The sequence below is a fragment of the Abramis brama genome (genome assembly GCF_963993115.1).
Source record: "Abramis brama genome assembly, chromosome: 20".
NCBI lineage: Eukaryota > Metazoa > Chordata > Actinopteri > Cypriniformes > Leuciscidae > Abramis > Abramis brama.
Window position 1 is genome coordinate 20,108,754 of NC_139982.1, and position 27,684 is coordinate 20,136,437.

The 27,684-nt window shown below is 35.7% G+C and overlaps 3 protein-coding genes across 3 annotated transcripts in view; 2 read left to right on the forward strand and 1 right to left on the reverse strand.

Annotated features, from left to right (window-relative positions):
- The window catches only part of kctd15a (potassium channel tetramerization domain containing 15a), a 572,168-nt gene that overhangs the window by 35,895 nt on the left and 508,589 nt on the right, over positions 1-27,684 (forward strand). The window lies entirely within an intron of this gene.
- On the reverse strand, positions 2,167-11,651 carry znf277 (zinc finger protein 277). Its single transcript, XM_084094711.1, has 12 exons — positions 11,588-11,651; positions 10,549-10,759; positions 10,344-10,432; positions 8,953-9,035; positions 7,228-7,319; positions 4,809-4,919; positions 4,087-4,219; positions 3,943-4,010; positions 3,762-3,858; positions 3,636-3,678; positions 3,364-3,538; positions 2,167-2,500 (listed from the first exon to the last, which is right to left on the reverse strand). Exons 1-12 carry the CDS (start codon positions 11,619-11,621, stop codon positions 2,323-2,325), a joined length of 1,314 nt encoding a protein of 437 aa, XP_083950837.1. The 5' UTR covers positions 11,622-11,651; the 3' UTR covers positions 2,167-2,322.
- The window catches only part of dock4a (dedicator of cytokinesis 4a), a 72,680-nt gene continuing 56,819 nt past the window's right edge, over positions 11,824-27,684 (forward strand). Inside the window, exon 1 of the mRNA XM_084094130.1 lies at positions 11,824-11,960. Coding sequence (XP_083950256.1) covers positions 11,924-11,960 — 37 coding nt within the window. The 5' untranslated portion in view covers positions 11,824-11,923. The remainder of the gene's footprint in view (positions 11,961-27,684) is intronic.

A 27,684-nucleotide genomic window follows, 5' to 3' on the forward strand; every position in this document is an offset into this window, starting at 1 on the left:
GGTTTGCGGTTACTGTGTTCGGCTGCTCCGGAGGATCAAACTCACATGGTTCCCGCCTGCGGTGCTTGATACGGGCCAGGGTTTCAAGCTGGTTAAATCGTAAAACAGGACTGAGAGTGTGACGATACTGTAAGCAGACATGGTCAGGTGACGCTCGCCTACGGCAGCTTTAAGTTGTATGGACCAGAGCAGCAATTTATAAAATCTCAGGTGTGAAAAGACTCCATGTGTGTGTTTGTGAGGGTAAGAATAGCTAAAAATTGGCCAACGTAATTTACAAGAATGTCGTTTTGGTTTCTGAACAAATTCATCAGTCTGCAAGGGTGAAACTAATCATGTCTGGGTCATAGATCATCTCATTATCAAAAGATAGAAGGACATAAGATATTATATTTTGCATAAAGAAATACTTTTGAATGAACTGTCATTGAAATAATACTTTTAGGTCATTACCGAACTGAAAAAAATTATTGTAATTTGAAAAATCCCCGTCATTACTATAATGTGAAAAATGTATTTGATTTAAAAAAAAAAATTATATTATATAAAATATCCAACCTACATAAAATTTATTACAGTAAAAAAAATCATATGATTACATGAAAATGATAAATGAAAAATGTCACTGCCATAATGCAATTGTCATTTTTATTTAAAATGTATTTAAAATAGTTTAAATTATATTATTTTCAATTATTCAAAAATGCAATGATAATTGTTACAAAATAAAACAAATGAGGATTTCTATCCTTAATTTCCATCAATGACTGATTCTAAAATAGGCTTTAATTTCTTTATGCAAAATTATAATTTATTTTTGATAATGGGGTTAAGTTTGACCTAGAGATAATTTTTATGAGATCCACATATTCTTATATGCAATACGTTACTGATTGGCTTAACAGCATTGCACCCTCTAACCATTTCAGCTGTTACATCTTTAAGCTTACTGAATTTGTTTAACTCCCACTGCCATTTTATCACTTCTCATAACTTGTTTTCAACACTATTAGCTTTAAAACTTCCAAATTCTGAAAGTATCAGCATTGAAGAGTTGAATGCAGGGTTTGTAAAGCGTCAGAACGAGAACCTATCGAAGAGTGCCTCTTCTTAACTGCACTAGACAAAGCACAGCCTTATATTTGGCGTCTATACAAAGGACGTAGTGTGCGTTTAACACTATAACCCACACATTCAGATCTGTCTATTGGAGAAGTGTATTTGTATTGATGTATTTGTTTATACAAAACAAGATTTTCTACTGCCCTTTATAAATTGAAACAGTTATATTTTGTATACTTCGGTTGGTTTCATTTAACTAATATTGTGTGTTGCTAGCATTTATAGCAGTTCTATTACGACAAGACGTTCTGAAGTGCCTTGTGTAAGATTAGTCCTCACCAAAAAGAGTGAAATATGCAATATTTATTGATTTAAGACCTATGAAAAGGTCTAAAGCGTTGTGGTTTTTAAAGAAACCTGCGAATGACTTCAGCAAAGAATGAACGAGATGCTGGGATGATTTCAATGATTGTTTGCGTGTATGAAATCAGACATGAGAATGAGTTTGATATTAAAAGAGATGCTCTTTTACTGCAACCATTATTGGAACTGTTTTTATTCTTCCGACAGATATAAAAAAAAAAACTATAAAATGCAGATTCACTAAAGGTGCTGTCAAATTTACTTGTTTGGCGAATATGCAATCGTGAATTTCACGCGAGGGCGAAAGATTTCCTCACGCAGATTTCTCAACGGGTTCAAGTTGTTTACGCTGATTCATATTAATATACATTATATATACAGTGTGTTTGAAAGTATATTAAACTATACTCTGATATTTTGTATACTGATATTGCAAATGAATGCTCTATAATATGATTTAATGTTTTTGAATATCTGCTGACTATTCTTAATAACAATTTAGCATCATTAGTGTTAATGGACCTGTGTATGGAGATTACAGTTTGCTTAATGTGGGAAGGTGTTGTGTGTTGATTATTCTGGCAATATCTTTAAAACATATGTTATTTATAGTACCAGTACTACTTGACTGCACTATCCAGTCATGAGCCAAAATTCCCAAACAAAAAGGCAATGTTAAATGTTTTTCAACCAATATATTTTCAAATCCGTTTGATTAGGGTTTCCAATGATCCACTGATGGCATATGTAAATAAATAGTTTATTTGACTTCATTTTCACAATGTGAGCATTGAACATTGAACCCATATGAATAGAACTGAATAATCACACCATTAAACATATTCATTTTTACATTGAAAACAATCGGAACATCATTTGAACACGATTCTCTCCTCTTCAGCTGGAGCCTTTGAGAAGTTTACCAAGCACACTATTCTGTTTTAAGACCTTCAGGTTTGAAATGTCTTCAGCAATCACAGGAACTTCAGAGGTGTGATTTGGACCCTCAGATTCGCTCTCACTGTCCGACAGAGCTGTAAGAAGTGCGTCGTTCTCGTACGTAGGAAAGTAGTATCTGGAAAAACAGCACATATTTTAAAGAGACCATATTATGCCCTTTTACAAAGTCTTGATTTTGTTTTTGGGGTCTACTAGAATAGTTTTTTATGCTTGAATGTAAAAAAAAAGAAGAAGTTTTTCATATATTTTACATTGTTGCAGCACCTCTGTTCTCAGTCTGTCAGTAACGTTCGGTTAAGTTCCTGTCTCTATGAAGCCCCTCCTTCTGAAAAGCTCAGTGAGCTCTGATTGGTCGGCTGGATCAGTGTGTTGTGTTGTGATTGGTCAACCGCTTAAAGCATGTTTGGTAAATGTAACTCCCCTTACCATAACTGCAAGTTTCAACACACTACTAACACAACTCAACCAGGCCTCGCCTATTTTGCGTATTATTTAAATGAGTAATATTGTCACATGTTCATTCCCAGAAGAAAACTCAAAACTACAATAGAGGCATTTCGGGAAGTTCAGAAACAGTGCGCACTGATTTAGAGAATAACTTCCTTTGGAGTGACTTTATGCTTTGTAACCTTGTGGATCTTTTTCATGCTCAAACAGCAACATTACACACTAAAGAAAGCTGAAAATATAAAAAAGCATAGTAGAGGACTTATTATAATTTTTTTTTTTTACTTTTAAAGTATAAGAGCAAGTGCTCATTCTGATGTTCTAAGCCAATTTAAAATAAACAATTTAGGCTAGTTTTTAAATTACAGATATAATTCATTTTTCAATTCCACAGTCTTTATTGACTAATATAATATATATATAATTTAAAATAAATTATATACATATTTTTAATATTTTATATTACTTAATAATAAAAATATATATATATAAAATACCAAAGAAAGGGTCATGTGAAGAAGTGATACTTACTGCGGTTGGTCCCAGTGCGAGACCTCAGGCAGCTGCATCACATGACCTTTGTTAACAAGGTGTTGCACTAGTTCCTCTTTGCTCTCAAACTTCTCCTGACAGCAGTAGCAGCGGCACTGGTGAAGCTCACGGCGGATGTAATTCACTAGTTTGACTTGCTGATAAAACTTTAGGTCTGGACAAACGACACAAATGACATTAAAGACCTTCTGTGTGCTCATGGGTTCTTCTCAAAAACAGGCCTACATCTCTGTTCATGCGATTATACTTACTTAAGTCTGTTTTTAACTTGTGCAGGTCAAATTCATGAGTCTCCTGGAAAAAAAATAAAAAATGCATAAAATATACATGTGTAATACTTTTTAGAAGCACTCAAATATATAAATGGTATCATTTACCTCCATGTGTGTGTACATTTTCTCCATCGTCTCCGCTTGCTGCTCACAAAACAGACACACGGCGCACACGGGATGGGCCTGCCAGTCCGACCAATCGCTGCGGAGATTGCAGAATATCAGGAGTGAGGATAAAACTGAAAATGTGACCTCTGAAGATGAAGTAAAAAGATGAAGGTCTTACTCATCTTCATCTTCAAACATCTCCCTGTCATCTTCAGACTGCACCTCCTCCCATGTCTTCCCCAACTCCTGCAATAGTGATTTCATACTGAGGATTTATTTGTTCAGGTGAGAAACATAATACAAACCAATACCACGGACATACCAGGTAATTGATGATGTAGAAGCGGTCGTAGTCGTTATTTCTGGCGTTAATTCGTCGATGCTGCTTTTTCCTCATGTGATCTTTCAAGGTGGTTTTGTCTCTGAAAGTCTTCTCACAGTACAGACACTGCATGCTATGTAAAATAATGTTAATATGAATGTATAGTTTCACAATCTTTTTATATTTTACAATATAAGGGTCAGTGCTTATTTTGATTTCCTAAGCCAATTTAAAATATACAATTATTTAGTTTGTGAACTAAAATGATACAATGTTTAAGTAAATGGTTTTAGTTATCGAAAACATTATGCTTGAAAGTGCCTTAATGTTATATGGGACAACGGATCAAACTAACTTGCTTGAAAAATACTAAGAATTAATAAATGAAATGAACAACAGGAGATATTCAGGCATTGGAAAACTACAAAACTTTAAATATACAATATATAATATATAGAAATATATATTTACAAAGATACATATACATACACTGTGTAAAATAACATGCATTATGCCTTTAAAATGTTTAATTGTTGCATCTTCTCACTATTTATATGTCACTGACCCAAAAAATAACCCAACTTGGTGACTTGGGATTAATGCAATGACAGCAAGCACCAAAAGAGGGCGTTCATACCTTCTCCATCTCCATTTTAAATTTTTTAATTTGTGATAATAATAGTATGATATATATATATTGGATAAAATCTTAAAACACTGACTTCTCCAGTTTTAACTCCAGAGTGTGGAGGAACTCAGTGCAGTAGACGATGTTGTCAGGCAGGCCGATGCTGAACGAGTGCTCTTTAGCCATGTGGTTCAGCAGTGAAGACCTGCAGTGACAGAACAGGGTACAAATACAGCACTTTAATTTAAGATGCAGTGCTGTTTGATGCTGTGAGTTGCAAAAAACTCATCCTAAAATAATAAAGCAAAAATAGCAGTTTATATCTAGATGAGCGTCAGAGTGGAGGAACGAAGAACAAAAAATATTCATGAATTTTGCTTAGCTCACTCTGACTCTGCAAGGTAATCTGTCTAGGCCGTTTAGTTAAATTAGCTGATTAATATTCATGTGCAAAGTCTTCATCTTGGTATGATTAGATTTAGATTTTCCTATGCAAATTGAGTTGCATGGCCTTGCAGATGTTTCATGCCAAATGTATTATAGTATATAAATTGTACATACGTATACGATTTTAAATAAAATAATTTAAATATACATTCAACTTTTTTTTTATTGTAAATTGCATTTGTATATACAATGTGTATATATATATATATATATATATATATATATATATATATATATATTATACACATGTATGTATATGTATATGTGTATATACAGTGAGGAAAATAAGTATTTGAACACCCTGCTATTTTGCAAGTTCTCCCACTTAGAAATCATGGAGGGGTCTGAAATTGTCATCGTAGGTGCATGTCCACTGTGAGAGACATAATCTAAAAAAAAAATCCAGAAATCACAATGTATGATTTTGTAACTATTTATTTGTATGATACAGCTGCAAATAAGTATTTGAACACTTGAGAAAATCGATGTTAATATTTGGTACAGTAGCCTTTGTTTGCAATTACAGAGGTCAAACGTTTCCTGTAGTTTTTCACCAGGTTTGCACACACTGCAGGAGGGATTTTGGCCCACTCCTCCACACAGATCTTCTCTAGATCAGTCAGGTTTCTGGGCTGTCGCTGAGAAAAACGGAGTTTGAGCTCCCTCCAAAGATTCTCTATTGGGTTTAGGTCTGGAGACTGGCTAGGCCACGCCAGAACCTTGATATGCTTCTTACAGAGCCACTCCTTGGTTATCCTGGCTGTGTGCTTCGGGTCATTGTCATGTTGGAAGACCCAGCCTCGACCCATCTTCAATGCTCTAACTGAGGGAAGGAGGTTGTTCCCCAAAATCTCGCAATACATGGCCCCGGTCATCCTCTCCTTAATACAGTGCAGTCGCCCTGTCCCATGTGCAGAAAAACACCCCCAAAGCATGATGCGGAGGTGCATGATGGAGCATGCATGATGGAGGTGTACAATTTTGTCTCTAGTGTCTTTGGACAGCTCTTTGGTCTTGGCCATGTTAGTAGTTGGATTCTTACTGATTGTATGGGGTGGACAGGTGTCTTTATGCAGCTAACGACCTCAAACAGGTGCATCTAATTTAGGATAATAAATGGAGTGGAGGTGGACATTTTAAAGGCAGACTAACAGGTCTTTGAGGGTCAGAATTCTAGCTGATAGACAGGTGTTCAAATACTTATTTGCAGCTGTATCATACAAATAAATAGTTAAAAAATCATACATTGTGATTTCTGGATTTTTTTATTTAGATTATGTCTCTCACAGTGGACATGCACCTACGATGACAATTTCAGACCCCTCCATGATTTCCAAGTGGGAGAACTTGCAAAATAGCAGGGTGTTCAAATACTTATTTTCCTCACTGTATATATATATATATATATACACATGTATACCATTCTGCACGATCCTCGTCCTCGTTGTTCGTTAACATTGTCAGGGTCTGAATCAGGCTATCATAAATAAAATTTAAGAATATTTTATTTAAAAAAATAATAGCTATTTATAAATAATAATTATTAAATAAATCAGAGATTGAATCTGTTGTAAGGTCATGTCCAAGAGGACAAAACTCAAATGTCAATAATTTCACTTCAATTATGATTACAAATTAAATGTATAGATCCTAGAATAAGGAATGAATCAGAAATGAGTTTTAAATGCAACTGACAGTGGTGGGTTACATCATTTAATATCAGCAGGATGTGTATGTGTGTGTGTGTGTGTGTATGTGTGTGTGTGTGTGTGTGTCTGACCCAGAGACCTTATTCACAGCAGCGCCATCTTTGATTTTTAATGGAAATGAAAGCGAGGCTGTGAGGGACAGACATTCCCAGACACAATGCTTTTAAATTGTTCTACTGACGAAACACTGCAAACATATATTTTCAAGAAACTTCAGTAGACAAAAAAAACTTGAGCTTTATACAGGTTTTTACAGCGGATGCCACTAAAAACACAGCAAGTCTATCCGTCACAGCCTCGCTTTCATACCTGTCACGGCGCTGCTCTGAATAAGGTCTATTCAGAAGCAATAGTCACCTGTTTCCAGCAAACTCCTCACTGCAGAACATACATGTGCGACGAAACGTTGTATCGTCCCTCTCTTTTTGCTGCTGCTCCAGAACTTTCTCCTATCAAAACATACAAAACTTCAACACAGACTTATCTAGCATTAGAAGCATTAGAATTTGGTTACATAACAGTGAGCCTATAAAGAAAATTCATAATTGGTATGAATCTCAGTGTGGTGTGTTTTTATCATTCTGGGTTTCTGAAAACCCGCTGGTCGATTGCCATAATCATCGATAATTATCGCAGACGCAATCTGCAAGTGATTGGTGTTTGATAAACAGTGCTAATCTTCTCGGCTCGAGAATTATCGACGTGCAGCGTGTCACCGAATGATTGAGAAAGGTCACAGCTGCACTGTTAAACAGCTGGTCGCCACACTGCAGAGCGACTGCAGAGGTTGCCTAGCAACCACAATCGCAGATTTTTTGCCAGAGATGAAATGTGTGTATGATGAGTATGTTGACTCATAATATCTCTGCAAAAACAATCTGTATGGGGGAGTGGGGATTTTCACTGAACATTCAGGTACTTTCAGGTACAGTACATAACTTCTGCTGCATTACTTTTGTTATACAATAATATTGTGGTTTTGAATCGTTGCAACAAGAAATCAGAATGGATGCTTTATACATGATACATTTCCAAGTGATATATCAGTTCGCATTATTCATAAGCTTTTAAAACAAAAATAAGTTTGTTTCAATAATGTTTTAACAAAATGCAATAACATTTTCAACCTATTAAATTACATTTCCTGTCTTACGTAATAGGATTTGTGGGTAGAAAAAATATTAAAGTCCCCCTGTAGTCAATAATTTTATCCCTTAAAACTCATCTTTGATCACCAAAATTGCATTTTTAAACGTTTTTTCCTTGAAAAAAAAAATCTTCATGCCTTAAGATAGCTTGAATGTAACTCTACACCCTTGCCTCATTTAGTATACGTGGTTCTATGAATATTCAAATTAGCCCCGCCTCCACTCACTCACGCCAGCTAAGAGATTCATTGATGTTGATGATGGTCACACGTTGACGTGATTGGTTACAAGATAGTTTGTGACGTCAGAAACACCAGCGATTTCAAAACGCGTTTTTGAGACTGTCTTTGGTTCACTGCAGTTTAAAGGATAAATATCTTTTTACAGTCTATGGAAAATACTCAGCAATGGTGTTCACTTATGAATTTGCACATGGTTCATCTTAAAGCACATTTAAAACACCACATAGACATATAAACAACATTAAAAGCTTGATTTTTTACCAAAGGGGAACTTTAAAGGGTTAGTTCACCCAAAATGTTTAATTATTTCTTAATTTACTCACCCTCAAGTCATCCTTATATGACTTTCTGAACACATTCAGATTTATATTAATAAATATCCTACGCCCGTTATATACTACTATCAGTACATCAGCATTTTTCAAGAAAATTTTTACCATAAAATTATTTCAGTAAAATAAATAAATAAAATAACCTTTTTAATGTAAAATTTAAATGAAAAAAAACAACACAAAGACTAATCATATGATAGTGTCACTCATATTCTAGGGTTTCTGCATATTAGTCTGACTGGAATCTGTGCTGCTATAGGATCAGTTTTGAATATCCATAAGCTAATGTCACACAGGGTTTGAGCTGATCCCAGAGCAGCACTCCTGACCGCAGGTCCTTGTCTTTTTACAGACACTCACCAGTCGTCTCTGTTGTAGCTGCTCTCTAAGTATTCTGTCCTCTGGCAGCGCATCACATAACAGGAAGTAGAGCTCTTGTTGTTCTAAAATTACACAAAGCAGCTTTTTGATTATTAGAGTTCAGTGTAAAAAGACTTTAGGCATCACATTTAAATCATACAATTTAAAGGGGTATTTCTCAGACCAGTGTTATTTTAGAATTATTTATGTACTGTTATAGTATTTATTAATATTTTAAATTTACTTTTATTTTTTGATTTTCTTATTTTTTGATTTTCAAGTGATTTTGTTATGCACTTAGTTTAGTTTTTTCTTTTTAGTCCAAATTAATTTTTATTTCACTTTTAGTTTTAGTAATTTTAGTACTTAAAGGGATGGTTCGGAGTAAAATCAACCTAGGGTCCTTTGCACCATGACCTCGAGCCAAACACCCCCCAGAAGTTTTTTTCCCCTTGGTCGAACATTATTAAAGTTAGAGCTTATTTAGAGAAATCAGCCGAATGGCTTAGTGCAGGCGCTAATGGATCCAAGGTTGTATCTCGTAAATTACCCCACTAATAATGCCCGGAATGGTACCAAACGTATACAGTAGTACAAATAGGTTCTGTACTCATAAAACGAGGCATTGGAAAGTTTGTAAGTACATCAGGAGTTTATTTAAATAACACTTGCCTGATGGCTAATGCTATCGCTAACCCGGTCGTCGAGGTCACTTCAGTGATTTGGGAAAAGCACGTAAAAATCCTGGCAGAAAGCCAGTATATCCAACATTTTTTATTATTTTTTCCGAAGTGTTGACAACTTAGTGTTAACTAATAATTGTTGCAAACTGGTACTACCAACAAAATATTAGTGCATTCCTGGAACTGGGTGTCGTTACACTACATCCCTATGCATCGCTTTCTGCCAGGACTTTTACGTGCTTTTCCCAAACCACTGAAGTGACGTTGACGACCGGGTTAGTGGTAGCATAAGCCATCAGGCAAGTGTTATTTAAATAAACTCCTGATGTACTTACAAACTTTCCAATGCCTCGTTTTATGAGTACAGAACCTATTTGTACTACTGTATACGTTTGGTACCATTCCGGGCATTATTAGTGGGGTAATTTACGAGATACAACCTTGGATCCATTAGCGCCTGCACTAAGCCATTCGGCTGATTTCTCTAAATAAGCTCTAATTTTAATAATGTTCGACCAAGGGAAAAAAGGCTTCTGGGGGGGGGATGTTTGGCTCGAGGTCATGGTGGAAAGGACCCTAGGTTGATTTTACTCCGAACCATCCCTTTAAGTTAACTTAAGTTTAAGATTTATTGTAAATTCTATAGCAACTAACTAATATGCAAAATAAAATGCAAATACAAAATTGTTTAGCTCAAATGTTTCTTACCTTCAGGACCTTCAGAATTGGTCTTGATAACACTGCAGAAGTCTGTGATGGGTTGTTCTGTAAACCGTTTCTTCCAGTACAACATATACCTGCAACAAATCAATAAAAAAGGTTTCATTATTTTGCGTTATTTGTATTGTACCGGTCTAACATCTCTTGAGAGAAATGCTGAGACATGTAGGTTACAAATCATGTAAAGTCTCACCGTGGAAAGTCTGCGATGAGTTTGACATCAGCAATAACCAGTTTGTGATCCAACACCATGTGCTTAAGAAGTTGGTCTTTTTCAGGAGAGGGAAAAGAGTCGGAACAGAGCACGCAGGTCACCGGATGGCCATCGCTGGAGGCGGCGAGACAAGCGCTACCACACAGCTGCTCAGGGAAACAAAGCGGCTCTAGTATGCAATCCTGCTCACCTAGAAATGAGAGAAAACACTTAACGCATCTTAATACATTCATTAAATATGATGCACAAATATATTTGTGTTTTATAAACGACTGAAGCCTATGAATTAATTCGAGAAACATGTCTCGTACATCAAGACCTTGCATGTTGTCATCACACAAACAAGCAGCTGATTCACACAAAATGAAGGTCTGAGTGACTCATGTAAACAACAGCAGGTTGTTCTCTAAAAACCTGATACATTTGTGCTCCTAAGTGCACTTAATGAGTTGTTTTGCCAATTCGAAGTGAACTTTTGCAGTGACAGATTAAAGGGTCGCTGTCTGATCATCTATTAGAAAGATAGTTCATCCATAATAACTCAACCACCCACTCCCTACTGGGGGAAAACAGCTTAAACTAGTCTAAGATGGTCTACTGGTTTGAGCTGGACTGGCTAACCGGCCAGACTGGTCTGTTGCTGATTGTAAAGCGTTTTTGGCTGCTTTCCATCTAGAAGACCAGATTTGCAGAGCTGGGAGACATATATAAATTAGCTTTGACGAGTAAATGAGTATTACAAAATGACAAGTTATTATCCGGTGTCCTTTTAAAAAAAACGAAACAAAAAACAACCTCATCATGCACATGTGCCATGAAAAACAGATGACAAACTTGCATTACGGTAATAATCATTTATATGCAGACTTGTTATAACTAACATTTGCAATATGTAGCTGGCGGGCATGTTTAGGAAAATCAAAATAGAGCTTTTTAAAAATGTAAACATTAAAATAAACGCAAACAAAGCAATATAATGCCAACATATCTGCCAATATGTTTAATTTGGTTAACCAACCTGTCAAATTAGTGTTGTGCATCTGAGCTGCCATTTTTTTTTAAGTCACGTGACCTGGTAGATGGCTCATTTGACCAATCAGAGTTAAACCACAGCTTGGTGTGCGGGTTTTTGGGCATTGTAGTTTTCTATCCAAGCTTTCTCATTCATTTCCTACATCTCCCATGAGGCAATGGTGTTTTTCTTCAGGGCTGAGAAGTGTGGTGTATGTGGGATGCTGCTGTGGCTCTGCCCTCAGAACAATACAGTGCAACCCTGTGTAACAACAATATGGATAGCACCCGCCGCAATTGCCCTGTTTTATAGCACATTTTATTTCACTTGACGCGGGAAAAAATGTGGATACCGACTGAACATGAAAAATATGGCGTTGGTAAGTAATATATTTACATTATATTGCCGCATCGTTAATAAAACGCAAGTTAAATCGCTGCAGGTGCGATAATGAGCCGTGACATCCACAATCTGATGCCAGATGAAATGTCACATCATTTTCCGCTCATTTAAAATCTTGAAGGCAAGTGACATAATAATGAATATCGAGTGTTTTTATTATTAGTAGTATATATAATTATTATTATTATTTTTTTCATTTTTCGGCTGGAATTATTTATGTTGTTTTCCTTCATTAATTTGAATGGTCATCTTGAATGGCTCTTATATGCAGCAATAAGAAGAAATAGCCGCAGTAAAGGCTGATCTTTTGTCTTTCTTCACACAGACGCTCTAATTCATTTACTGAGAATATGATTTTACATCTAAAATCGAAACAATGCAAAAAAATAAAAATTAAAAAAAATAATATATATATATTCATCATTATCAGTCCTTTCTGTTATTGCATCAACAGCAACCAGTAACGTATTCGATTTGCGTTCAGTTAATATTTTATTAATTTAATGTTTATGTATTGACATTTTGTTTACATATTTACATTTAGGCTATATGGTATTGTATGTATACATATATCTGCCTTTAAGGTATCTATCTATCTATCTATCTATCTATCTATCTATCTATCTATCTATCTATCTATCTATCTATCTATCCATCTGTCTGTTAGTCTATCTAAAGAGTTTTTAAATGCATCTGTGATCTGTCTTTCTTTTCTCTGTATCTGTACACACACACCCTGTTTACATATTGATAAATGAATTATGGACTAAATGACATGAAATAATGCTTGTATTAAGTGCAACCAAATCTTCAGGGCAAGTTAAATGATAACCTTAGTGATTTTATTTTGATTTGTTATTTTTTGTAAGTTTGTTGTGATGACAGCTGACAGTTTGAAGGATGATTTTTGGCAGTCTGGAATCTGCTCATCTCTCATTGGCTGATAGCTAGAGACAAAGTCAGTTGAGCGGCGTGAGGAATCCAGTAGTACAGAAGAGTTCACATGGACCTCAGGTCTTCTGTGATCTTGTTCACTACAGCTTTACTCAAATAAACAACAGGGTGACATTTGGTCATTTCTTCACTTAGAAGGAGAGAAGGTCAGAGCAAAGAAGAGAGGTGGTTTGAAGGGGCAGGGAGGGATGGATGATTAACAAAGCCTCTGTTTCTCTGTGCTTAAATTGTAGAATGATATTATGGCAAATTAGGAAAGGATTTTCTTTATTCACATTGGTGACAAGCCACATCTGGAGCATATCGCACTGGAAAATGGCTGCATATTACAGTGCTGCTCTTGGAAAGTGTACACCGCTACCGAAACCTTTATCAGTCATGAAATATGGATGGAGTCCAGCCGGGATGGCACACACACATACACACAAATGCATGCATACACATTTTATGCACAGGCGTCCACTGTAATCTTGGCCTCTCAGCCCTTTTTGGTTGCAAATTCAGCTTAATGAACCATCTGCTATTTACAGTAAATGTATCATAAATGCAATGGCATTTCAAACAAGAATGTGTCTGTTGATCATCTTCCCACACCTGGCTTTTCCTCATAAACCAAAGCTGATGAAAGGAATTGAGGCTATAAAGTGAAGAGAATTTTGCCAAAAAATGCAACATTTTGTCATTTTCTCATCTGTAGTTCTGTTGTGGAACACAAAAGGAGAAGTTTTTGTCCCTAAAATTACATTAAATGGGGACTGGAGTGTTCAAACTTCAAAAAGGACAGAAAAGCACCTTAAAATGATCATAAATTTAGTCTATATGATATGTGTGCAATATCTCAAGTTAATTCAAGTAGTGTAGTTTCAGTAACAAATTAAAACTTAAAGATATAATTAACCCAACAAATGAAAATTCTGTAATCATTTACTCACCCTCAATGTTGTTCCAAACCTGTATGACTTACATTCTCCTGCGGAAAGAAGATGTTTTGAAAAATGAAAAAGTGTTTTTGTGCATACAATGAAAGTCAGTGGATCCCATTAACTTTCATTCGTATGGACAAAAACAGTAAAAACGTTCTACCAGATAACATAAGACTTGTCTTATTTGGATGAACGCTCCTTTTAAACTTGAAATCACATAATTCTGAATGTCATCTCTGCATCCCTGCTGAATTGAGAGGCTGATCGGCTAGTGATGAAAACCACCATGTGGGATCTGCAGGGAACAGCTGGGAACAGACAGTTTGACAAGACCATATTGGTTTATAATTACGCCATAATGTTCAGAACATTTAATCAGTAAAGTGAAAGCTAATGTCACCAGCACATAACACTTTTCTTGTAACTTCTTGTTCCAGACTCCCACATATGCATCAGCGCCGTGTGACATCTCTTCCGATTGTTAAAGAATTTGGCATAATTGAAACATCAACCGCTTTACTTATCATCAGACCAAAAGCTGATCTCAGTCAAACTCTTTAGCGGTAAAAGCTGGTAGTCTGGGATCGCCGCGTCCCGTTCCCGTGCTTCTCGGCTCGGGATTTATGATTGGAGCGCATTCGGCATACAAATGAGTCTCTTGCTTTTGTCACATGCTGACTGGGCGCCTACTGTGCCCTGGTCAACAGGCACGCTGCCACTCCGAGAAAGAGATAAGATTGACAGATAAAGCTAGAAGAGGCCTAGTCAGCTGCTAGATCTGCGAGACGTTGGTGGGAATTAAATGAGACTTCCAGTGCACACATAAGCTCTGTTCCTAAACCCAGTGCATCATGGGATGCAAAAGCTGTTGGGTCATTCCGTGTCAACTCAACCAGACGTCCCCGGCTCAAATTTTTGATTTTGTTCATATTTTTTCAGTAGAAAGACAAACATAAATAGCGATGAAAGCCAAATATTAAATGTCACAGATGTATATTTACTGTTTCGTAGAGGGGGTCAAAATGACAATTTTCTCCTGAGATTTGGAGCCAATTTACCGGGGGTGTAAAAATGACTTTAGAAAGATGGCAGCATCATTATTTTTATTTTTACACAGAGATTGGTAGATCTATTAGTAAATTCTGTTGACTGTAGCAATCTTTGTTTCATTATCTGCCATTGGTGACATAAAAATAGCAAAAGATGCAAGTTTTTTGCTTCAAGTTTGCATGCCTGTAACTCAAGAAGTATTAAAGATATCTTAATGTCCTTTTAGATTCTGGATCTTAGCAAACTTTTCTTTTGGTATCTTCATTTTAAAGGCCCTCGATTGTTCAATCCCAGAGATATGGAGATCTTAACGCGGCTCCATGAGTAAATTGGTAAATTGTACAAATTTTCAGGGGTCAAAAACCAAATGTGGGTCACGTTGCATACAGCTGGTACTTTTTTCTTTTAAGAAGGAATATCTAAAGAACAAATAATGTTAGAACAAATAGTGGATTACTCAGTAAATATACATCCATGGCATTTCATATTTTGGATTTCATCACCATTTATGTTTGTCTTTGTACAGAAAAAATATTAAAGGGGTCATATAATGGTACATGCACTTTTACAAGTTGATTGTACTGAAATGTGTGTTGGCAGTGCCTGTACACAACCATCATAAAATGATAAAAATCCATCCAGTGTTTTATTTTTTATTTTCTTATATGTTTTCCCCTCTCTCAAATCAAGCCGTTCGACCGTGTGACGTCACACGGTCGGAAGCCCCTCCCACGATTGTTGATTGACAGCAGCGTTTCAACACAGACCCGCCCTCGCTCGTGAGCGAGCTGTCAATCATAGTCCACGCGGACCGGCGCGGTCATTGTTGATACGCTGGAGCACTGTCTATGAGCAGAATGGCGTCTAAGCGATGGTGGCGTCCTGTTCTTGGGTGTAATAAGGAACACAGCAGTCATTTTGATGTTCCTAAATCCGAACCGCTGAAGACGCAGTGGCTGAGTTTGTTTTCGAAGGGAATATTCCCCACGATCAACATCAATGCTTTCATGTTTGCGCGAATCATTTCACACCAGACTGCTTTACAAATGAGGGTCAGTATAAAGCTGGTTTTGCTAAGAAGCTGCTCCTGAAAAAAGGATCGGTACCAACTATTCGTGTTCCTGCTGCACCTCCAGAAGAAGTGAGTGTAACGTTTTATTAACCTTTATATTAATATTTATATTAATCTTTGCAAATCGCTTGCTGCACGCTTTACGATGAATGTGGCTATTTTTACACTCAGGGAACATTACGGCATGTTTTCTATGTACGACGTTCTCAATATAATTCATAATCCCACGTTTATAATGAACAACATGTTATTGTTATTGTGTTATTGTGTTAAACGGTGTACGCACAGAACAGAGGGGCGGGGTGAGCAAAGCTCATTATCATTTAAAGACACATGCACTTAAACGGCGTGCTGAAAACAGAGCTGTTTTTGACCAGGTAAAATGAGTGTTTTCTTACAATACTAATGAGAATTTTTAATTAAAGTATATTACAAACTTTTAATTTAGACCCTAAAGAATCATATTAGCTTGTACAAAAATGGCATTATATGACCCCTTTAACAAAATAAAAAATTTGAGCCTGGGAAGTTTCCGAATTTTAGTTTATTTGACACGGAATGACCCTGTTCCAAAAGGTTGGCAGCAACATTATGCTGCCCTCAAAGATGCCTAATTTTTGGCCAAATCATTAGGCAGCACTTCATGTATCCTATCCTTCACTTATGCGCCAGAGAAACAAGCGCGTTTTTGCGGGAGCTCTATATATTCCTATGGCATCGCTGTCAAAGATTAATTAGCTTAATTAATTAGATTAATTTATAATATTGGAGTAAGAGGCTGTTATCTTAGCAACTTGCTAATGTGAAACAGTGACGAGTTGCCACCAGTGTAGAGCATTTCAAAGCAGACACTTATGAAGTTTTATTTCAGTGAGATGCTGTCTGTGTAGACAATTGATAGCAAGACAGCTTGATAGGTTTTGGAACACATACTTTGTACATACCGCCATATACTTAAAGGTTTATGGCCCATAGAGCTTTCACAGTTCAAACAGCTGCATGTCGCAAGAATCACAACAAGGTGTAAAAGTGTCATTATTAGTGAGTTCTTTGAAACCGGTGATCTAGGAGCGTATTTTTAAAAATATCCTGTCACTGCAAAGACTCGGGGAACAGGATAGAGATTTGAATCATTCATGCTTATAACAATCTCAGCAGCTCTTTCTGCATAATTCATTGCGTGTTACCACTTCAATAACGTACTACTTGCTACGTTCTCGCTGCCAAAACAACCGTTTGGGTTTTATTCTTTGTTACAATCAGCTCATCCAGCATCCTGTTGCCAGTATCCACTCATATCTTACTCACTCCCATAATTCCTTTCGCCATCCAGGAGATGGCAAAAAATAAGCCAATATTGGATTCATTTTTCTGCAGCCTTGCCAGGAACAGGAATCTCTACAGATTACAGACTTTGAGCTTTTGATACTTCAGAGCTTCTTTCTAATTTATCTCATGGGTTTAAAGTAGGGATGCTAGCGATTATTGATTAATTGCTGACAAAAATGCACTTGATGGTCTATTTAGCAAGGTCATCATTAGAGTGCGTAGTTTTTAGGCGTGTGCCGCTCATGCGCAAAACACATTAGGAAAAATGAAGCGAGTGCGCCGTAAGTTGGATATCGTTTGTATTTTAATTAAATTAATTAATTTGAATTGTCCGATTCTGCTTATCGATTCCGATTCTTATCGATTACTAATTTCGATTCCAATAAGGTAAAAAAACAACAACTTGGATATCATTCACATTTATTTTAAGTCTTTTTGCAAAATACTTCATTGTAGCTAAAAACCATGAACAAAAATCAATAGGCTAAAACAGTTACACAAGGAACTTTTGCCTATGGTTAAAACATACCATAGCAAAAACAACTAGCCTAACTAATAGTAAACACAGTTATTAAAAAAAGCAATCACACAAATAAATACAACTGAACAAATATGATTGAAATAAACAGTGTTTTACCATTCAGGTACAGAAACTGTAATCAAATGTGAAATAACACTGCACTTTATAAATAAAATATACAATACAAATACAGTTACAAAAGTTATTCAGTCAAGAACAGCGAGTGAATTTTCTCTTTATTGTTTGATTAATGTTATTATAGAGACAGCAGCAGGGATATTAGGCTGCTGTCACTTTAAGAGCGAATGCACGGATCCAATATACGGTAACATGCGTTTTCTTTGTCAGCTGTTTACTTTCACTTAAACATAACTCGCTGTGTTTACGAGGATATTTTGAATTTTTTTTGTTTATTTGTCGTCATAATACAGAAGAAAAGATCTTTCACTACTTATGTTAAAGCATAACTTCAAGTGAGCATTAGATGTAATATAAACGTAATACATTTAATTATAGGTGAAATTAACATGTACAATCAAATATCGAATACTGACCAATGCCAATAAAAAAATAAAAATTGTTTATTGGCTATTTGCTAATATGGATTGTGCATTACCTGGGAATATTTCTTTGGTAAAAGAAATTGTTAACTTAGCAACTTTTTTGGTCTTTTTGTGGAAAGAGCTCTGTAAAGGTTTTTCTAACTTGAGTATGAGTAAATAAATAATGATTGAATTTTTGGGTGTACTGTCCCTTTAAATCCATCTTTGCTTACAGTTTTCTTTTTAGCACTCAAAAACAATTATTTACAACTATTTCAGTAGATTTCATGTTTTATGTGATTTTTTGAAATGTCCAAGGATGACCGTATGTGCTGGAAGCTGTCTTTCAGGTAGTTTACAGTGTGACTTGAACAGCTGTGCTTGTTGGTTGCTGTCAAAATGTGTATAGAGTATGGCTGTTTGTGTGGGAAGGGTTTGGAAAGGGCACTCAATTGCCAAACTGCTGCCTTTGTGCTTGTTACCATGTGTCAGAGCTCATTGGCTGTTTTTCATAGCAACCACGTTGATAGTCAGGTGAATTTACTCTCACCTACTGGTTGGAGAAGCTGCATATTGTTTGTTATTCTCTGAGAAACCTGTGAGGCCGTACTTGACATGTCAGTTTTATTTTTGCTACGCTGTTGGATAGTCCCAGACTGGAAATACTGATGGGAAGTCAGATTATTTTCCGGTGAACAGGTTCTTTCGGACAGTTCGTTTTAATGAACTGGTTCAAAAAACAGATTTAGTTAATTTACGTAATCACGCAATGACGTTGCGTATACATAATTCTATTATTAAAGGGTTAGTTCACTCAATAATGAAATTGTCATCATTTACTCACCCTCTTGTTCCAAACCCGTAAGACTTTTGTTTATCTTCGCAAACACAAATGACAGTATTTTTAATGAAATCTGAAAGATTTCCGTCCCTCCATTGACAGTTTACGCAACTACCACTTTGACGCTTCAAAAAGTTCATGAAAAGATTGTGAAAAGAATCCAGATGAATTAAGAAGTTTAGTCAAAACTTTCTGAAGAGACTGGATCGCTTAAAATAGATTTAATTTAGGCTTTTAGGTCCGAAAGATTGTTCTTAGCTCGGTGTATTGTTGGATTAACCGGTGTGCTGAATGAGTTGGCACTCCTGAAAATTGGCTCATTTCAAGTAGGAGCGACTGTCAGGCACATCCGAAAGTACTTTTTTTTTTTTAATCGATGTGCTGACTCGAGCCATGAACTGTTTCAGACAATTCAGTCTGATTTTAGAACCAGTTCACCAAAAGAACCTGTTCAAAAGAATGATTCGTTCGCAAACCAGACATCACTAGCTGGAAATATTTGTGTGAGAGAGAAGAGGATTTGAACCTACATCGCTTGCATGAGCATCATGAGTCAAAGTGTTTGTGTCAGGTTTTTTTTCTAAAATAAAGGCATTAAGTGATAATTCACTCCTCAAAATGTGGATCACATTGACGGAGCTAAGCGATAATGCGTTTCTGAAACGTGTTACGCGCTCTTGACTTTCTCAGACTGTCTTCTGGAACATTAAAGAAAGTGACAGCCGAAGACAAACAATTCCCAAAAGTGAGTTTGCTGTGTGTTTTCCACCACTCTCATGCAGTTCTTTCTCTCCGTCTCGGTTGTTCTCTCTCTGGGCATTTTGGTAATAACGGCCGTCTTGTGCTCCGTGGAGAATAGCTACAAGACATTCCCATCTGAGAGCCACGCTTCACTAATGAACACAGACTACAAACACATTTAGACTCCATTCAGTTGCCAGAAAATCATCTGAGGCTCTCTTGTTTAATTATGAAGCTGTGAAACAATGTTTGATATTTCTTAATAGATTTATTCACTTGCCTATCTTCACTTAAATAATGACTCTTTGCAAACAGGTTTCCAGAACACTCACCGGTCGCTCATTGGTCAGATGAACAGACAGCCACACCCACCAACTCACGCTATTGGTTGAGCCACTGTTGCTATGTCAGGGAGGCCGGGGTTCTTAAACAAACAGAGCAATGTTTTAATATTACCTCAGAGTCACAGTTACACGTTTGGGGGCTTATTAAAAGGCTGGGATATATTTTGATGTGTTAGAAACATCTTTTGACAAATGTCAGTTACTTTTTATCAAGAATCGTTTGTCAAAAAGGCTCCTACAGAGGTTACTGGGGTGTTTTTCTCTGGACACAAATGTGGAAACTCATAGAAGTCTCCATTTAATAGCGTTTATGTCTAGGAGAAACAATTGAAATGTTAAAGACCTTTTTTTGTGATTTCTCTTTCTGCTAATCCTGTATATTGCTGACAGAATTGATTTGTTAATCTAAATGTTCTTTGTGCATTATAGCAGCCTATGTTTATTTTAAGTGAGATGTTTTTACTGTGATGGCGTTTTATTTTTTGTAGAACTACAATAGGACCTGCACTCTTTTATATGCAAATAAAGTGTTAATATAGAATGATGTTGCGCTCTGGGAGCGAATGGAACAAAGCAAAATTTGAGAGATGTAATATCAAAACTAATATTCTCATTACTGCACACAAGGGCTGAGTCTGGGAATCATTTCACATCAAATGAGAAAACTGCACTGTTGGTGTACCTCTGATACTTGGTTTTTAATAAAGTTTGTTTTTAGAGACTGGCTGAGACATTTTTGGCCTATATATTAAAACTTTGTCTCTCCTAATGCTTGGTGTGATTAAATGAACCAAAAGCTTTATCACCATCCTGTAGATACAGCTTAACCCTATAAAAGCCTATCATATTTGATACAATAGTAGTGTCTAAAGGTTCCATAAAATGTCCATTTCCAAAAATTTGATTTTTGGACTATTATTTAACATGTCAGGCTTTATAAAATGCATTTATAAAAATGGCTCGATGAGCGTAATTTAAAACATGAACCAGGATTTGCTCTTTCCTTTGTAGGGGCAAGTGGTATTGGGGGAAGGGCATTTTCATTCTAGAGTGCATTTGATTGAACAAAAATATGTACACGCCCCCGAGTGCAGGATGAGTCATCAATGTATTTTAAACATTATCCCACAAGAGAGAGACTGTAGAGTAGACTAATGCATACACTTCCCGGATTATAATAGGCAAATGCTTAAGCGTCATTATTGCGTGATTATTATGTTTCTAGCATGTTATATGTTTGGGAACAGTTCTTCTAACCCTAATTGATGGAGTGTAGCTTTTCATTTCTTAAGGCGAGACACTACAGGTGAATAGGGTAAAAAATTTAACTAGCAGATATCACCATGAAACTTTCTACCTACATTAAGATGGAAAAAAAATGTATTCTGTAATTTAATGTTTAAATATGCAAATTAGGCAATATCTAATTAAATATGCACTAATTTGCATATATTTAAAAAAAACGAAATCTGAGTATTGGATAAAGCCAGGTTAAAAATGATTTTTTCATTGTGTTCACATATTAGATGGGAAAAAAATTACAGAGGGATTTATGGATATCTACTTTTGTTATCCTGTAAATCAGAAAATACTGTCAATAGCCTTAAAAAAATGATTTTCGCCATGTTTTTTGGAATAAAATGTTATATAAATCAGGCTAGGAATAATATATTTACAAATCCCTCTGTAAATGTCTTCATAATATAACTAGGTACAAGACTGGAAAGTTTGGTGTATATCGGTGCTACTGAAGTGGAGATTTCGGACTTGGAGTATGAGAGAAAAGTCATTTTGAGAAAACGGGCTTTAAAGATTTATCATCAGCCAATGAGATTGCGCATTCAGCCCTTTTACTTTCACGATTGGTTGCTGATAAAAAGGAAACGACCATATTTGGATCCGACAGGATTGTACAGGAAAGAGAGAGCTTCCTAACGGTGCATGTGATGACAGGGTGCCGGCAGCGATTGCGGAGCAGTGGGATGATTAAGAACACCAACTTTTGTTGAATTTATGAGAAATCTACAGACGCAAACAGACAAAGTGTAGTAAAATAAAGCCCTAAATGTGTATTTCTGACTTTTTTTCACCACAAGTCTGAAAGAAGACATGTTATTGAAGACAAATCTCAAAATTGACCAGTAAAAAAAACACAGATGTTTTTGCCTGCCGTGTCTCGCCTTAAACAACCATAGGAAGACTTGATTAATCAGGCTCAAATTGTGAAAGAATACTTGAAAGGAAGCATGAAGAATCATTTTCACACATGAATCGGCACCTCCGAGTCCAGAGCTTAAATTCATTGAAAGTCTTTGGGATGTGCTGGAGGAGACTTTACAGAGTGCAGGACTCTTGCATTGTCACTACAAGATCTTGACCAAAAATTGATGCACCTCTTGATGGAAATAACATCACAACATTTATTTCCATCCAAGATCTTGTATTGACAATGCAAGAGTCAAGCACTCTGTAAAGTCTACTTTTGCAAACAGTGACTTGGTTTTAAAATTCAAATTAAGTTCTAAAGGAAACAATCATATAATCAAAAATTGTATTAAAAACATGAAAATGAAATATTTGTGATTTCATGTTACCACCACAAATCTTACAGCTATACTTTTGAATGGCTATCAATAGAGAAACAGGCTTAATTGGAGCAAACGGTGTAGTAACGTTATCGAAGCTAAAATCTCTCCGATTGTAGTCCAATCCCATGTAACTTTAGTTGTGCAATCCCAGCCTCACTCAATACAAGAAGAACTGCAGGACTGATCCCAGATGTACTCGTACAAACATCCCTTCCATTAGCATTCTAAGTGTTGTGTTGGTATTTCTTTGTATCAAGAGTATCGCGCTCTGCCTTCGGCTGGCATTGTCCTCTCTCGAGGCTGACTCAATACAACATTACAGCTAGCGTCAAAAAGCAATATGAAGAGAATTTAGTGTGCACACGCATCCATCACCCTGACATACAGACAGATTTCAGCGAGCTCTGACTGTCTACAGGGGATTCTGCTGCTGGATTAACACTCTGACATCTGATTTACTGTCTCTGATAATGCTGATAAAGGGCGTTTGCATTGAATACATTAGTACATGGAAAATATAAGTGATGAAGAATATGCAGGAGAAGTGTTTGTGGTAAGATTTTCAGTTGTGCTTTCCATGAAGCCTGCAGTGTGAGAATGTTTCAGGCCAGTTGATGGTTCTGTACCTTCATTTGCCGAATCGGATCAGTGCTGTGCTTTGCTGGCTGACATGAGATTTTGTCAAAATTGCAGGAATGATTGCAAGTCATTGAAGCATCAAACAATTCAGTTATGTTTTGCATTGTATGAATTCTTAACTTTGATAAAGTTACATTTGTAGTATAATTTTCCAGTTATTATTGTAAATGTAAAAACCTATATATTATTTGTAGTAGTTCTTTGCTTAGAAAATGTAGCATTACAATTAAAAAAAAAAATTATATAAATATTTTTAATTTATATATTAGATATTAATATGTACAGTACCTGTCAAAAGTTCGAAAACATCAAAAAAAATTATGTTGTTGAAAGAAGTCTCTTATGATCACTAAGGCTGCATTTATTTAATCAAAAATACAGTAAAAACAATATTGCGAAATATTATTATAAATTTAAAATAACGGTTTTCTATTTTAATACATTTTAAAATGCAATTTATTTCTGTGGATGGCAAAGCTGAGGTTTCAGCATCATTACTCCAGTCTTCAGTGTCACACGATCCTTCAGAAATCATAATAATATGATAATATGGTGCCCAAGAAATATTTCTTATTATTATCAATGTTTCAACAAATGGTGATGCTTTTTTCAGGATTCTTTGATAATGAAAAAAGTTCAATGAACCATATTTATTTGCATTTATTAATTTATGTATTACATTTATTAAAGAATAAATATAATTATTTTGTAACGTTATAAATGTCTTCACTGTCACTTTTGATTAAGTATTAATTTATCTCTCTTTTTTAATCTCACCATAAATGTTTGAATGATATAATTGTTTCCACAAAAATGTGAAGCATTAAAAACTGTTTTCAACATTATAATAAATGTTTCTTGAGCAGCAAATCAGCATATTATTATGATTTCTGAAGGATCATGTGACACATTAAACTGGAGTAATGATGCTGAAAATTCAGTTTTTCCATCACATTAATAAATTATATTTTACAATATTTTAAAATAGAAAAAGATTATTTTAAATTGTAATAATATTTGGCAATATTGACTGTTTTTACTGTGTTTTTGATTAAATAAATGCAGCCTCGGTGAGCAGAAGAGACTTCTTTCAAAAACATTAAAAATTGTAATGTTTCCAAACTTTTTGACAGGTACTGTATATGATTCAAATAAAATATTTAGCTAAAAAGTAAAATTATGCTCTTTTTGTAATATGGCTATTAAATTAAAATTATGTTTGATATGATAATTAGCCAATGAAACCCAGTGTTAGGATTGATATCTAATATATTACAAATATATTTTGTCCAAATAAAAACAAAATTAAGACAAAATAAAACTAAATGTTTGTGAATTAAGGCACCACAACATTATAATGTGCAGTTAAAAAAAATGTATATTCATTATTTCAAATTTCCTAATTATATATTTACTTTAAGAGGTCATTAGATTATGGCAAAGGTAATATAAATGTAAAAATAGGGGTAATGAACAATTATATACAATACTGGCTGATTAAAAAAACAAAAAACTTGGTACCGATATTATTTTGTGTATCCGTAACGTTTACAATACTACTGATTATATTATGAATGCACACATATTTATGCATACCTGAATTTTAATTGTTCCACACTGTTCTTACAGTTCATCATAACAGTCTAACTTGAAATTATTTCTGATAATTATAACCTTAAGAACACAGCAGAGAAAAAAACGTGTCAGCAAAGCAACCAGAGTGATGCAACGAACAATCGCTCAGTCCATCATGACCTTTTTTCCCCAAACATACCCAGCTCAAAAATGTGCAGTGTGTGATATTCTCCATTTCCACAGAGATCTAAAAACTGTAAGTGCATAACATTATTCAGTCTCTAAATGTGGCCACATTCATTAATGCCACCTTAACCTTTCTAAAATGCTTCGATGTCTAATAGCAGCCGCATTATATCGCAGAAGCAACCTGACTGAACGTCCAGGGTTGAGTTACAGGGGTCCGGAGGGCTCTTTGCACCTGGTCAGGGTTCTGTGAGACGGGCCTCTGCCCTGTCTCTCTGCCAAACAGCAGTGTGTGTCCACAGCGCTGACAGCAGGACCGTGGGAAAGCGTTTAGCACAGGCGCACGGCTCAAACGGGTTTACCCGTCCTATTACAACAGAGCTTTTGTCACTCCCGTTGGCCATGGCAGAGGTTCAAATAGAGGTTTAAGCTGTAATATAAGAATCATATGCCGTTAACTAGATTATAAATACCCCGTGAACTAGATTTGTCAATTTCTGGAAGACAACATGACTATGGTGCTTGACTATGATGCCTTGTAGGTTGTTGTCAGACTTGTTTATAAGCTATAGTGAATTCAGTTTGTGAGCAGCGCTTTTTTTTCTTCTGTTAATCACTCAAAACTGGTTCACGAGTCATTAGTCATTAGATTAGATTCACATTCAATGATTATTAAAAGTCCTTAATCCAGTAATCGCATATGATTGGTCATGGAAAAGATTGTGAATTCATTGGTTAAATAAGATATTTATATTTGGGCCAATGACGTGACACTCAGTTTTTGTTCTGTCAGTTAATTTATTCAAAAATGCTTAATCATTTAAAAAATAATTTCGATTTTTTTAAAGTCAGAAATATCAACTGCCCGGATATCATAATGAAGGAAATAAATGTTTTTAATACTTTAACAAAATTGCTTAGAAATATTTGAAAATGTTTAAACGCATTTTTTTTTAAATTAGTCAAATGTGAGCACTCTAACATGCACCTATTTATTCAATTATTTGATATCTAAAGTTGATAATGTTTTGAATCATTAAAGGTTTATTGTTCAAAAATTTTTGTTAATAAATATAAAACAACAACAACAAAAAGTAGTCTAATCATTTACAGTTTTGGACCTATTTAAAGGTCCCGTATTATGCCCCTTTTCACAAGATGTAAAATAAGTCTCTGATGTCCCCAGAGTGTGTATGTGAAGTTTTAGCACAATATACCCAACAGATCATTTTTTACAGCATGTTTAAATTGTCATTTTTTGGGGCTCAGAAAAACGCGCTGTTTTAGCGTGTGCCCTTTAAATGCAAATAAGCTGCTGCTGGACGACCCAGGGGGCGGAGCTTCATGAGCTCGCGCTCAGTCTCTCAGGACAATTTCATCTCACAGAATGATGATAATATCAGAAACTCTCAGTAACGGTGTTCATTTCGAGTCGGACAATAATGCCTACAGAGTCAGAGTGCTGTATAGAGATGGAACAGGTATAGTTTAGTAGTTTAATTACGGTTATAACGTATTTGTCATCTGCTTGTATGTATCCATTATTAATAGCCTGTCTGCTGTTTTGGATCAGGTCCGAATGATGATCAAACATATACTGATGAGTTTAATTTTTTAAGTTTATTGTACATCACACAAAAGATGAAGCGTCAGTTTTACTTCAGAAAATCACCGTAAGAGCTGAGTAAACACAGTAAGTTATAAGAAGTGCGCAAGTACATACACGAATTTCGGTAGAGTTGAGGGAGCATTTTCTTTTAAAACAAAATAATTCCTCCTCGTCTTCAGCGGCTGCCTCAGATTTCGGGAGTAAATAGAGAGTGCTATGTGGATTAATACATCCAGCCACACAACACCTACAACGCTTGGGATACATTCTCTATGGTTGTGAACTCGATCAGGGCGGGTCTATGTTGAAGCGGCAGTGTCTGTCAACACTCGTGGGCGGGGCCTGTGCTGTAGTGACGTCACTAAAACAGCATTCTGAAAACAGGTCGTTGGGAGACACTGCTGATGATTTATGGGGATTAATAAAAAAGGAGTGAGTGGATTTTTATCACTATTGGCTGGTTGTGTACACACACTGCCAACACACATTTATGTCCAAACAGCATGCAAAAGTGAATTTTGCATAATAGGGGACCTTTAATATTGAGAATAGCTTTTTGTTAAATGGCTGTAATACCCATTTTGTGCTTGGAAATTAGACGACATATATTTAATAGAAGTATCAATATTGATATTGTTGATATTGACCTTGATCACTTTGTATTTGATTGGAAAAAAGTGATGTTGCCCACATATATATATATATATATATATATATATATATATATATATATATATATATATATATACACACATATGCCTTATTAGCGGCTGTTTTTATGGGCCGCT